General features: G+C 48.8%; 2 protein-coding genes across 2 annotated transcripts; both read left to right on the top strand.

Annotated features, from left to right (window-relative positions):
- Nucleotides 1–4,595: 4,595 nt before the first annotated feature.
- oser1 (oxidative stress responsive serine-rich 1) lies at nucleotides 4,596–9,578 on the top strand. Its single transcript, XM_028429713.1, has 4 exons — nucleotides 4,596–4,994; nucleotides 6,757–6,866; nucleotides 7,784–7,900; nucleotides 8,342–9,578. The coding sequence occupies exons 2-4, from the start codon at nucleotides 6,790–6,792 to the stop codon at nucleotides 9,189–9,191; spliced, it is 1,044 nt and encodes a 347-aa protein (XP_028285514.1). The 5' UTR covers nucleotides 4,596–4,994; nucleotides 6,757–6,789; the 3' UTR covers nucleotides 9,192–9,578.
- Nucleotides 9,579–10,259: 681 nt separating this feature from the next.
- LOC114451249 (mesencephalic astrocyte-derived neurotrophic factor-like) lies at nucleotides 10,260–13,148 on the top strand. Its single transcript, XM_028429829.1, has 4 exons — nucleotides 10,260–10,489; nucleotides 11,694–11,821; nucleotides 11,977–12,118; nucleotides 12,359–13,148. Exons 1-4 carry the CDS (start codon nucleotides 10,402–10,404, stop codon nucleotides 12,541–12,543), a joined length of 543 nt encoding a protein of 180 aa, XP_028285630.1. The 5' UTR covers nucleotides 10,260–10,401; the 3' UTR covers nucleotides 12,544–13,148.
- The last annotated feature ends 330 nt before the right edge of the window (nucleotides 13,149–13,478 follow it).

The following is a 13,478-nucleotide window of genomic DNA, read 5'->3' as shown; positions in this document are numbered from 1 at the left end:
CCACAGAAGTGAAGCTAAAATAGCTCAGAACTGGGTGCTGCCAGTTTGAGTCTTTTTCAGTCTGTGCAGCTGTAATCAGCTGAGATCATCTGATGACTCCGCCTCTGGGGAGCAGCTCAGGACTTCTGGTGCTGCCTCCCCCCAGAGGCCACATGGGGAACTTCAGCTTCCAACACATGCATGGGCGTTACTTCTCCCTCATCGGCCCACCACAACATGAGAACCAAACCACTGACGGGTGAAATCTGGTACTGACAACAGACACAGAACCCAAGCAGCGCCTGTAAGGGGCTGACACCTGCAGTTCCACCAGTGTCCACTAGAGGCCGGCCTCTGAAGTGAGTCAACCCCCATACACCTCCATCATAAAATGTCCAACTTTTCATGTTTGCAGGCCACAGCCCGGGTCTGTAAGTTTAGGTTTGTTATAATAATAGTCACTGCTGTGTTGTCCCACAGGTTAACCCCTTCTCCTCCGCTCTGTCCTCCTGTAGCTCCGTCTGTATTCATGTGAATCAGACCCTCAGACCTGGCGGGACGGTGATCCTTGGAGGATCAGCACACGCCACGTTCCCACAGCAGAGAGCTCCGTCCAGCCCGTACAAACATCAGCCAGCGCCAGGAGCAAATCCAGCTGCTCCGGCAGGAAGCGGCTGAAGACTCTGCTGACGTCTCTCAGACCGCCGCCCATTTTACCCATAATGCTGCAAATTCCACCCGACCGGCTGGAGCTGCTGAAGAGCAGGAAGTAACAAGCGGTGTGATTTAAATTCTGATTCTTCAGTCTAAAACACTAATGTGACACATCTTCAACAAACATCCTCTGAGGTCCTACAGCGGGCCTCCGTCTACTTCCTGGAAGTCTTCATCATTTGTAATAAGGTGGAGGATTAAAGGGTTAATGCAGTACATCAGATGACTGGGAGTCCAAAGATCTAAACACACTGAAGATGTTTGTGGTGCTGAGGGGGGGGCAGCAGTTCAGCTCATGACCTCATCAGTACTGGTCCTTTTAGGTGTCGTCTTTAACCCTTAAAGCTGATAAAGCAGCCGGTGTCACGAGCAGGTCGGCACCACGCGTCTCCTGGAGGACTCGGTGGTGGGTAGTTTCCCACAGATTCGGTTCTCAAACATCCAAACAGTCGGACATGCGAGCGGAAGCATGTGGAAGCGTTTAGCACCGGCAGCCCCCACATCAGCGAGTCCTCCATCACCCCGCCCACAGAGGCCGTGAACCCGGGCCCAGAGGCCAGAGGTCACATACAAGGGCTGAGCACCAGGAAGGAGTCCAGGCCCCCCAGCAACAAACAGCAGCCCAGACAGACGGAGGACGTGTCCGTCCATAGAAGACACGTCAATCACTGGATCTGGCAGAGATGAAACAATCCGCTGGTTGATTTCATGAATTTAAACGAATGTAGTGAACTTTCTGCCGCGGTCTCTGCTGCTCCTCCTCACAGGAAGTGAGGACATGTTGTCTCTCTCTGTTAACAGAGCGCCACCTACTGCACCCGACCTCATCAGCACAGGCGGAATAATCTGCTGACCCTCACTGACCCCCGTGAGGCTTCGATATGACAGCAGCATGTTTGACAAAACGTTGTGTGTCTGTGGTTGTCTTGTGTCTTTTTGTAGTGGTTTTGTGTCTCATTGTGATTGTTCTGTGTGTCTTTGTGTGTCTTTGTGGTGATTTTTGTCTCTTGGTGAATGTTTTGAGTCTTTCTGTGTCTAATGCCTGAAAATAGGTCATTTGTTGTGTCCAGGTTGGACATCAGAGGTCATGGTGTGGTCTGGCCCAGTGTGTTGGTCCCGTGTGTTGGTCCCGTGTGTTGGTCCCGTGTGTTGGTCCAGTGTGTTGGTCCAGTGTGTTGGTCCAGTGTGTTGGTCCCGTGTGTTGGTCCCGTGTGTTGGTCCAGTGTGTTGGTCCCGTGTGTTGGTCCAGTGTGTTGGTCCCGTGTGTTGGTCCAGTGTGTTGTGTGATGAAATCTTGTGTGTATTGAACCGGTTCCTGCGGTAACTGGATCTGTGTCGCTCTTTTCATCTGTGACATTACAGGAACCTGATCTGAGGTCCTGCATTCCTGCAAACAAAAGTGAGCGAGCGGGAGGAGCAGGCCAAAGAACACAGCCCGGAGCCTGGAAACACACACAAACACACACTCGGTGTGCGTCGAGCAGAGTGCGACAATTTGTTGAAACATTTTTACCTTTTGTATAAATAACATCACCTCACAGAGTGTCAGGGTTTCTGAGGCCCACACAGCCCGTTAATGAACCAGGACCAGGACATCTGGACCAGGACATCTGGACCAGGACATCTGGACCAGGACATCTGGACCAGGACGCACAATCACAGTCACCTGATTCTTTGGATCGTAGTGTTGAGTGAACGCTGCGATTGTGAGACGTGTCCTGAGTAAACTCTGAGTGTTTGTCGCTCTGAGGGGACACGTCGCTCTGAGGGGACACATCGCTCTGAGGGGACACGTCGCTCTGAGGGGACACGTCGCTCTGAGGGGACACATCGCTCTGAGGGGACACATCGCTCTGAGGGGACACGTCGCTACGTCTCAGTGAAGTTTGATCAGCTGGAGGTCGTCGGGTCAGCAGAAATATAAACACGTCTGCACACACTCACACGTCCGGTCAACAAATGACTGAATTAATGTCTGCAGTGTGTCTCTGCACACACACTGCAGACACACAAACACACTGCAGACACACAAACACACAAAACAGCTACAAACACATTATTGTGTTTGTAGCTGTTTTGTGTGTTTTGTGTCTCTGTTTTTAGTCTTTATATCGTTGTGTTGGATTTCTTTGTGGTATTGTGTCACTTTGTGGTGGTTGTGAGACTTGTATCGGTGTCTTGTGTGTGTTTTGTGTCTCTGTAGTTGAAGTCTTTTTGTGTGTGTCTCTGGGCTTCACCTGCAGCTGTGCAGGAAGCTGCTGCAGCGTGAAGCCCCAGCTCGTGGTTTCAGCGGGGCTTTCTCCAGCGGCCTCTTCTCGTCAGAGATGTTGTGGTTGGAGGATGTTTGCAGTGGATCCCCCCAGAGTTTACAGTCAGACGTCTTCCTGTAGAAGCTGCGGTGCACACGGTTCTTTTAACTCTAGAAATCCCCACAGACTCCCTGATGAAGACGCTCCTCGGCTCCTCCCCTGTCAGGTGTCAGGGCTGAGCAGAGCTCCACAGGTGGATGACTCCCAGAGATCAGCTGTGTTCTGCTGCCTCTTCGTCTCCTTTGGTCCAGAACAGGTTTGATGCTTCTCAGCTCGTCCCTGTTCGCCGTTGATCTGCTTCATCCCAGACCGCCGAGGGAAAACACACACACACCCTGCTCAGAGATTCTGGGTCAGCTGCAAACACTCGGAGACTCATGGAAGAAAACAGAGCTGGTGCTGCCCCCTGGTGGTGACTCAAAGACACAAGTCAACATTGAACATTGCAGCTTTCCCCGTTTATATCCAGCTGCAGACGGATTTGCACCACAATAAAAATGGTTGTTGTGATTTGATGTGTTTACAAACCAAAAATCTGAGAAATATTAACCCTGTCAGTGACTGGTTCAGCTTCTATTAGAAACTAAAACTAACATTATATAAATACAAGTGTGTGGATGATTTCTGTCAATTTGGAGCTTTTTGTGGGTGTTTTGTGTATTTTTGGTGTAGTGTTGTGTCTCTTATAGATCATTTTGTGTCTCTTTCATGTCAGTTGATGTCTGTATTTTTTAATGTTCTGTGGACAAAAAGAAAAACATGTGTGGTGACACTAAAATGTGTGTGAATAATGTGTGTGTGTATGTGTGTTATGTGTGTGTGTCTGTGTGTGTGTCTGTGTGTCTGTGTGTGTGTGTGTCTCTGTGTGTTATGTGTGTGTCTGTGTGTGTCTCTGTGTGTGTGTGTGTCTCTGTGTGTGTGTGTGCGTGTGTCTGTGTGTGTCTCTGTCTGTGTCTGTGTGTCTCTGTCTGTCTGTGTGTCTGTGTGTGTGTATATGTGTGTGTGTGTGTCTCTGTGTGTGTGTGTGTCTCTGTGTGTGTCTGTCTGTGTGTATATGTGTGTGTGTGTGTGTGTGTGTGTGTTATGTGTGTGTCTGTGTGTGTCTGTCTGTGTGTCTGTGTGTGTGTATATGTGTGTGTGTGTGTGTGTGTGTGTGTTATGTGTGTGTCTGTGTGTGTGTGTGTGTGTCTCTGTGTGTGTGTGTGTCTGTCTGTGTGTATATGTGTGTGTGTGTGTGTGTGTGTTATGTGTGTGTCTGTGTGTGTGTGTGTGTCTCTGTGTCTGTGTGTGTGTGTGTCTGTCTGTGTGTATATGTGTGTGTGTGTGTGTGTGTGTCTCTGTGTGTGTGTGTGTCTGTCTGTGTGTATATGTGTGTGTGTGTGTGTGTGTGTGTGTGTGTTATGTGTCTGTCTGTGTGTATATGTGTGTGTCTGTGTGTGTGTGTGTGTAGGCTCTGAGCTCATGTGTGTGAACAGTCTTATATAACGCGGGTTTCAGTCTCCAGGCCTCTGGCTGGCGGCTGCGTGCCGTGCCGTGTTATTTAATCGCTTTTACACTGAAAAAAGCGGGTACACGCGGTACAGAGTGACGTCGTGTGTTTTTTTAGCTGGTGACGTCAGCGGCGCTGCGTTGTTGCAGAGTCACTGCGACGGTTCGACTGTAAACAAGGACAGCGCGGAGAAAAGTGTCCAAAGGGCCGGAACGTCTGCACCGTCCGCCCCCGCCATTGTCCAGAGTTGACAATAATTCGTCTTTGGTTCCGTGGTTCACGTGTAGCCGTCCATGCGCCGTCTTTCATCGAAGGCAGGCGGTCGTGTTTTCGCGGAGGAGACCGTCGCACGGAGCTAGCATCGCCTGCTAGCCTTTAGCTAGCCCTGCCTTAGCTTCGCTAGCCTCGCTGGGTCGTCGCTCTCCGCGGGCCTGTGGTGAGGGGAACACCCTGTATGCCCCGGGCACCTCTCTCTCCTTACTGCGGCCAGGATCTCCTCAACCGTGAGTACCACCCACCGCTTTTTAAACGCTTAAAACACCCCAGAGTTTCTGTAGCGCGCAGCTGTCGGCTAGCCAGTTCGGTAACTTGTTAGCATTAGCTAACGGGGTGTGTTTATGGAAGCCAGTGTTTACAGCTGTGTGTCTGTGTTGTTGTTGTTCTGCTGAGGATGAATGTAACTTTCCATTCACAGGTGTTAAACACCACAAAGTGTTTGAACACGTTTTATGTCGGATTTTAGTTCCTGAAACGTTGTTTTTCACTCGAAGCCTCGGACACGGGCAGTGACTCCCACAGTGCTCACTTCCGTGCTGGGCTGACCTGCTGATCACGTCCTGGGTTATGTAATATATGACAACAATGACAGTACAGCAAAGCTAACGACTTCAAATGTCTGTTCTCTTCAAAGAACTCATGAAAGTTGTCATGGTGAGGAAAAATATTATACATCCTTATTTATACTTATTTATATTTCCCCCCTGGGATCAATAAAGTATTTCTGACTCTGATACAACAACATATATATATATATAAGAAATAATATTTACCCTAACCTAATTAAAATTGATGTGTGTGTGTTCTGTCTGGTTGTCAGTCCAAAGCAAACCGTAAAGCTTCTCATTCTATAATCTGGAATCAGAATGTTTGACTATTAAAATAAGACCCTTGACACAGTACTTGTTCATTTTCTGTTGACCCACCTTCCGATACATTAACTATGTTGTTGTTTGAGCTGTTGGAAAATTACAGCACTGTTGTGGTCATGAAAGAAAAGGGTTCTTCTTCAAGCAAAGTCACCTTCTCCGTTTTAGTGTCAACAGTAAACTGCGAGTCCAGCTGCCTCGCTTCCACCTTCTGAATGAATATAACCCGGATTAGGCTGGTGCAAAATCATATCGTGCAATTAATCGTCAGAAAAACTGTCACCTAATATTTGCCACTTATCGATTACGGCGATTAGTGTCTCGTCATGATGCCGCATTTTTGTGTGCAACGTACTCTCACCATCACCCGCAAGCGCACACATGTGAGCCCACAATAACAATAATGGCAGAAGGCAGTGGTGTTCAGTTAGACGTTCCTAACAGAGGTTCAACGTCTGTCACCGTAAGCCGGAGCACGAAGAAAGAGCGACGAGGACACAACGCCGGCGACAGCTGTATATAGTGCTGCACATGCATTAGGTGAAGCGTGGAGCGTTGGTTGTTGCCATAGTAACGGAATGTTTGCTTGTATCAAAAGAATGAACTCCGACTGGAGAAGCTGCCTCCCGATCTTTTATTTATAGACTCCACAGCAAGACAGGAAACATTACGACAGTGAAGTCTCCTCCAGCAGATATTGGAAAGAATTCCACTCAGCCGAGAATCTCGAGACCAAACTAAGCGCTGGAAGAACTAACACAGGTTGATTTGCACAGACATACATTTAAATGTGGAATTGTCCGGTTTGTTTGTTTTTCTGCTGCTGTTCTACAGTCTGAGTGAAAACATGCAGTAGCACATTTTTTTTGTTAGAATGAAGGAGTTCACTTGACCGATGATTTGTCGGTATCATTTTAGAACAATGTGGCGATTTAGAGTCCAAAACATGTCAGTGCAATTGTCATCAATTAATTGTCAAATGAATCGTTATCGGCTAAATGCCACAATTAATCGTGATAAATTATTTTGCCAATATCGCCCAACCCGAACCTGGATGACTGAGAATCTTCATCAACAATATGCCACAGTTTCGGTGCTAAGTTGTTGTGTTGTGTTTCAGCTGGGTGGCTGGTCAGAGCGGCCTCCTCCCACCATGGAGGCAGGAGGGAAGGACTGCGAGGAGGAGACGCTGCAGACAGCATTCAAGAAGCTGAGGGTCGACGCTGAGAGGTGAGCGGCAGCTCACTGCTCACTCCTCTGCTGATGTGTAGCGGCCAGCAGTCGATCAGGTTTTAACGAAACAGGGACATGTTGGAACTTAGCTTCATAAAGCTTTATAGATATTACAGTTAAAATGCACACAGTGCATGATATACATATGAATATATACAAAGACTTTGTCGAGGCATTTTATGCTTAAAGTGTTGCAGGTTAAGAAATTGATAAGTGACAATGAATTATTTATAATACAATAATGGTAATAAATAAGACACAAGTTTAAAAAGTAGAAGACTCACACTGTGAAGCTGGATCCATACTCATACTGGATCCATACACAGTAATGATCACAGTGTTACAGCGGCTCGCGCACATTAAAGACCTGGAGATGGGATGTGTTACTGCAGACAGTCATCCACACGTTCACAGAGTTAAACTCACACAGACCGGAGGTCTGCTGCAGTCAGCTGCTCTGATCTTCTATCTGTTGTCAGCTGTGCGCCCTCTGCCCTGAACATGATCAGCTCGTTAGGCCAGGTACCCACGACTGTGCTCACAGTTTACAACACAACTGCATTGTCAACCTTTGTGTGTGACGTGCGCTGCGTAGGAGGCCGTATGAGGAGTTCTGCACACACACGTCTCGCGGAGTATGGTACCTCCGTGCCGAAAAGAACTTTTTTTTACTCTTACCACCTGTGGAGCGAGTTCTCTGTTCTCTGGAGTGTGGAACAGCCTTGATGGTAATAACTGACAGCCCTGTGCAACATCTGAGCTGAAGCTGTAGAGTTCACTCAGATCACAGATGAATCAAACAGTCCACTGCAAAATGCAGGGAAAGTATCAGTCAATAAATAACAGTATAAAATATGAATCGTTTACCACCACAGACCTCCTGAATGTTGATGTTTTGTTTTATCTCCTCCTAGCCTACCGGGAGCTGTGAGCGTTTCAGAGGCGTTAGCCCCCAGAGTGGCACCACGAGCTTCTCTGGAGTGCAGTGGAGCAAAGCCCAAACTCAGCTGCCCAAAGGACAACTGGCATGGGTAGGTTGATCCATGTGGTGTGTGAAACTGACACAAGGGTTAATGAGTGGTTGTCGCCATATTTGAGATGATCATTGATCAGTCTGCAGATTTCTTTTTCAGGTGTTTATCATATGCACTAGCAGTGATATTGTCTAATGTCTTGTAAGTGTCATATTCCCTGCAGCAGTTACTCTGTAAATATGTGGCTTTGTCTCAAAGCCTGAAAAACAACTAAATTATTTATAAATCTTCCTGTTAAAGTGAGGGGGTTCAGGCTGTGGGTCTCTGTGAAGAGCTTTGACACAATTCTGACTGTAAAAAGAGCTAAAATAATACATACATACAGCTCTGGTGTGCCACATGTTGGATCATACAAACGCCTTCCATCTGTAAAATGTGTTAAATCTTCAGAGTGTTTCTTCACATCCTCCTTCTTCCTCACTGTGTCTCTGCATTCAGCTGCATGAGGAAAACTTCCAGAGGAGCCTCTAGAACTCAACGCCGTCGGAGGTCCAAGTCTCCCATCCTCCAGCCCCCAAAGTTCACCTACTGCAGCACAGCAGCAGCCGCTGCACTGTCGCCCCCTAGTGGATGCCTGAAGCACCAGCGCCTTGCAGCGCCTGAGCCCACAGAGCCTCGTCCCACAGTCGACGGGATTACTGTCTCTTCGGTGAACACCCAGTCCCAGAAAGAGCTCCCTCCGTCAGGCACCGCTGGCCACATCTCGTCTCTGGTGTTTGGGTCTCGGAACGCTTATGAAACACATATTGGAGGAACATCATCCAGACAGGGTGCAGAAACCGCGCTGAGCACGGAGAGCGGCTCAGAGAAAAGTGCCTGTGACAGCGTGGAACCCGGAGCAGCTCAGAGGTCCGGGCCTGCAGAGGCTGCCGATTTCCGAGCTTTGTCAGAGCTCCACAGCAGCGGCTCTGCTGAAGGCCTTCGTGTCTCCTGCTCCTGTGATTCCCAGGAGGAGAACGGGCAGGCTGCTGAACCTCAGTGCCGGTGCCGGTCCCACCAGCAGGGCTGGAACGGTGTGGAGGTGTACTCCTTCACCGGGCTTCGTAATGTCATCTCAGAATGCGAGAGGAGCCTGCCGGGCCACGAGGACGCTCCCAGAACTCTCAACAGTAACACTGCCGCGGCTTCGTCGCCTTCCTCGCTGTCGTCGGGCTCGCCTCGATCGTGTTCGGAGCAGGCGCGAGCATATGTGGACGACATCACAATAGAGGACCTTTCTGGCTACATGGAGTATTATCTGTACATCCCCAAGAAGATGTCACACATGGCTGAGATGATGTACACCTAAAGAAAATAACCATTATATCAGATAAGGAAATGATACGGTAACGACTTCTGTCTGTTGAGAATGTTGTTAACAGGACGTAGAGGCTGTAATTTAAATATACACATATTTTCTGATTTAACCTGGGTTTCATTTGTTTGTCTGTCCCTCCCCTCACATGAGCTGACAAACACAATAACACCGTGCCCCCCTGGTTAGACCGCCTTCCTCTCTGGATCAGTTTGTCTTTTGAATTTTCAGTTTACAGATAAAGTTGCCAAAGCTCTCGGTCTTGCAGACGATGGTGGTAGGGATATGCAAACTTGAAATGCCAAGTGTGATTCTGTTTGTGGTGTCTGGACTTCATTTCATTCAATAAAAGAGCAAAACGTTTTTGTTGGGACGATGTCACGGCCTTTCTCTTGCTGTCATTATTTAAATGTTCTGTTAGGAATGATGTGGTAAATGTGGATGGAGGAAATGATCAGAAATAATACCAGGTAAGAGAAGGTAGGCTAAAATAAGAATCCCAAAAGATGATAAAACATCGAGTCAAACAATGGTGGTCATATAAAATATAAGTGAAATACCACAGTGTTATGTTCACCTTCCAGACAGAAGCTTCCACCATTCAGAGCTTTTAAAGGACTCGCTGACATCTGATCTGATGGGAGATAAATAATCTGGTGTAATCTTAAACTAAAAATGTTATGTAAGGCTGATCCCTGGGGAAACTTTGAAATTAGATTCAGTCCTTTGTCATGTAACTGCCGGTGATAGTTGTGGGGTTAGATAACAAAAGGAATGTAGAAATACACAGAAACACAAAATCAATCTAAAGTTACAAAGATGAACAAGTGAGTAACTTCATAACTTCATAAATAAAGATCTAAACGCTGCTTGTTTCATTTATTCCAGCCTCTGCGAGAGGCACGTTGTCAGAGCGGTGGTGAGGCTGTGGACCAATCAGAGGGCGCCAACTGGACGTTGTGTTCGGAGTGCTTTGCGTCTGTCCAATCAGAGAGCAGTGCGTGGAGGACTGCGGAAGAAGTCGGATGTCTCGGCCAATAAGGCGCCGGCTCAGAGTGACGTGGCACCGGGAAACCCGAACAATCTCACTCACTTTTACCGGCGTCTGTTCCGTAGCGGCAGCGGCTCATGAGAGCGGACTGTCCCCGTGTCTGCAGCCGTCAAACGAACGTCCCTGTCTCCGGTGAAGCCGTCTCCTGCCGACATGTTGTCTCTCAGCGGGCTGTCGGTGGCCCTCGCGCTCGCTCTCGTGCCCGGGCCCGCGGAAGCCCTGAAGGAGGGAGAGTGTGAAGGTAGGACCGGGAGCTAGCCGCAGCTAGCTTCGGCTAACGGCTGCCAGCTTCAGCCTGTAGCCGCAGCTAGCTTCGGCTAACGGCTGCCAGCTTCAGCCTGTAGCCGCAGCTAGCTTCGGCTAACGGCTGCCAGCTTCAGCCTGTAGCCGCAGCTAGCTTCGGCTAACGGCTGCCAGCTTCAGCAACTTTTCACACAGCAGCAGCACAAATGTTCTTATTTTTAGCCTCCGTGTTCGGAGCTAATCTGAGCGTGAGACCGCCGGTGAACCCGGAGGACTGGGGGGTAGTTCTGGGGGTAGTTCAGAGGAGGAACACACACATCCTCCTGAAGCTAACACTAAATCCAGCCTGCTTCCAGGGACCGGGTGGTCCTCTGAGCCCGGCCGGGTCGGCAGCAGGTGTCAGAGATCACTGGTCCCATGTGTCCTGGGGGGTTTTGGTGGACTGTGCTGTCGAATGTATGTTTGATGTGGTTTATTCAGACGTAGGTTTCCTACCTGTCTGGGTCCAGGTCATAGTCATGGATCAGGAGTTATTCTCTAAAACCGTGATGACATATCAAAACTTAACCCAAGAGACGGTTCACAGACACAGAAGGAACTGTTTTCAGGGGCGTTAAAAGGGGACGGACCTGCTGGCCTCACCAACAGAAAGCTAATGAACAGTACTTCACAATAGCAGCAGCAGACCTGTAACGCTCAACAAGAAATATTAAAGAGCAGGCCGGTCCCCTTTAGAGGTGTGTGGGGACAGATCTAAAGCTCCTACAGGTCTCAAGCTGTGACCTCACGTCCAGCAACCGCCGCTGTGGTTCAGCTGCGCTCAGTGTTTCGTGGCTCTTGTAGAATCAGCTCAGCTTGTGTCTCCACCTGCCTGTGAGAGAAAAACACATGTAGATATCATGGATGCCTGAGGGTTCCCACGATGAAGCTGGTCTGGTCTGTCGGTGGTGGATCTCCTCGCTCTGAGCGCCTGTTCTGCACCTGCTGCTCTGTAACATGTGGCCCACTCCAGCTCTGTGTACTCGAACCTGTGGTCCCACACAGTCTGGGTTTGAGTTGAGCATCATATTGAGGCCACAAAACTCTTATTGATAAACTACATTTAATTATTTGTTTAGCTGTAAATAAAAACATGTATTTTGAGTTGTACAGTGAAGCCTGGTGAGTAGTTGTGTGTTGATCCGCCGTCCTCTCTGTTTCAGTGTGCGTGACCTTCCTGGGGAAGTTTTACGAGTTGCTGAAGGACAACAGTGTGAACTTTAACAGTGCAGACATTGAGAAGGCCATCGTCAAGAGCTGCAAGGATGCCAAAGGCAAAGACAACCGCTTTGTGAGTAACTACACCATCCTTGCAGTGGTGGTGGGTTGTGTGTGTCTTTGTGTATTTGACGGCTCAGATGTCATGTTGTAGGTCTGTGGACCTGCTGAGACGCTCAGCGCACTGTAAAACAGTCCGGTTAGATCTTCTGTGTTTCTCTTGTCCAGTGTTATTACATCGGAGCGACCAGCGACGCAGCCACCAAGATGATCAACGAGGTGTCCAAACCGCTCAGCTACCACGTGCCTGTGGAGAAGATCTGTGAGAAGCTCAAGAAGAAAGACAGTCAGATCTGTGAGCTCAAATACGGTAAGAGGACCAGACCTTCACAGCACAGCCGCCTGCCAGCATCTGCAGCGTGTCTGCAGCCAGGTTCAGGTTTCTGAGCAGCTGTGTGGACTTCCTGTTTGTTTCCTTTGATAAATACTCAAATACAGGCAGCTCAGAGCAGGAGGCCCCGACACTCTGCAGACTGTGCTAAAAATCTTTAGGTTTCAGGGGCAGAAAGGAATCTGCAGCCATGTCCTGACTCTGTGTCATCTCTTGCAGACAAACAGCTGGACCTGTCCACAGTGGACCTGAAGAAGCTCAAGGTGAAAGACCTGAAGAAGATCCTGGAGGAGTGGGGCGAGTCCTGCAAAGGCTGCGCCGAAAAGTCCGACTTCATCCGCAAAATCACCGAGCTCATGCCCAAGTACGCCCCGGCAGCCGCCAAGGCTCGGACAGAACTGTGAACACACACGCACTACTTTTTTGGACTTGACTTGCACTTGACTGCGACCCAGCGAGGAGGAGGAGGAGGAGGAGGAAGAGTTTTGTCTTGACGTGTCTCAGTCTTGTGCACGCTCGTGGTAATCCTGCACAGCAGTGTAGATATAAATGTAAACGCACATGAGGCTTTTGAATCATGTGAGAGGACGGCGATACCTTTCAATAAGATCACTGTCAGGCTGAATCCTCCACCTGTGCCTGTTTCCCCTGCAGCCCCATTAGGATACAGTTAAACCAACAGGAGGTGGAGGAGGTGGAGGGAAGTGTAACTTATTGTTCTGTTTTTTAAATGTCGGGGTCTGAACAGGAATCAATCATTCGATCAATCATCACGTCTGAAGCTTTCTTCTGTTTCTCTGTAACACTGTGACAGTCATTACATCCCATTAAACATCACAAACCTGAGCTGCTAAGGGTTAATCCTGCTCTGGCACAGAGCGGTTTGAAAACCGGGTCGCAGGTCGCACCGCGGCGCCTGTAACAGGAGGAAACCTCTGGCTGCCCACTGAAACACAAGTGTCGGCACACTCCGGCCATCGAACTGGGGTTAATAAAAAATGGACAGAAATCTTTTCCCCTCTCATTCATCATCATCATCATCATCCAGGCGTGGGGTCACTGTCAGGTAACTGGCCTCTGAACAGAATCTGTGACTCTGACACAAATGTTTGGATCACATGCCTTTATTTAAAGGGGCTGTTTCCTGTGTGTGATGAGAGGACCAGAAAGGGTTAAAAGGCTGCACCTGACGCCATTTATCTCCTCTTCACCTAATGTGTGTGTTCATGTGGCTCGGCTGCTACAAGCACACACATGCAGAGATGTGCAGCGCTCGGTGTGACCATCAGCTCAGGGTTCATCAGTTATTAATCAAATTATCGGCTTAGTCCTGGGTTAA

This window comes from Parambassis ranga, chromosome 18, assembly GCF_900634625.1.
Source record: "Parambassis ranga chromosome 18, fParRan2.1, whole genome shotgun sequence".
Classification (NCBI taxonomy): domain Eukaryota; kingdom Metazoa; phylum Chordata; class Actinopteri; family Ambassidae; genus Parambassis; species Parambassis ranga.
This window is presented reverse-complemented; position numbering and strand designations above follow the sequence as displayed.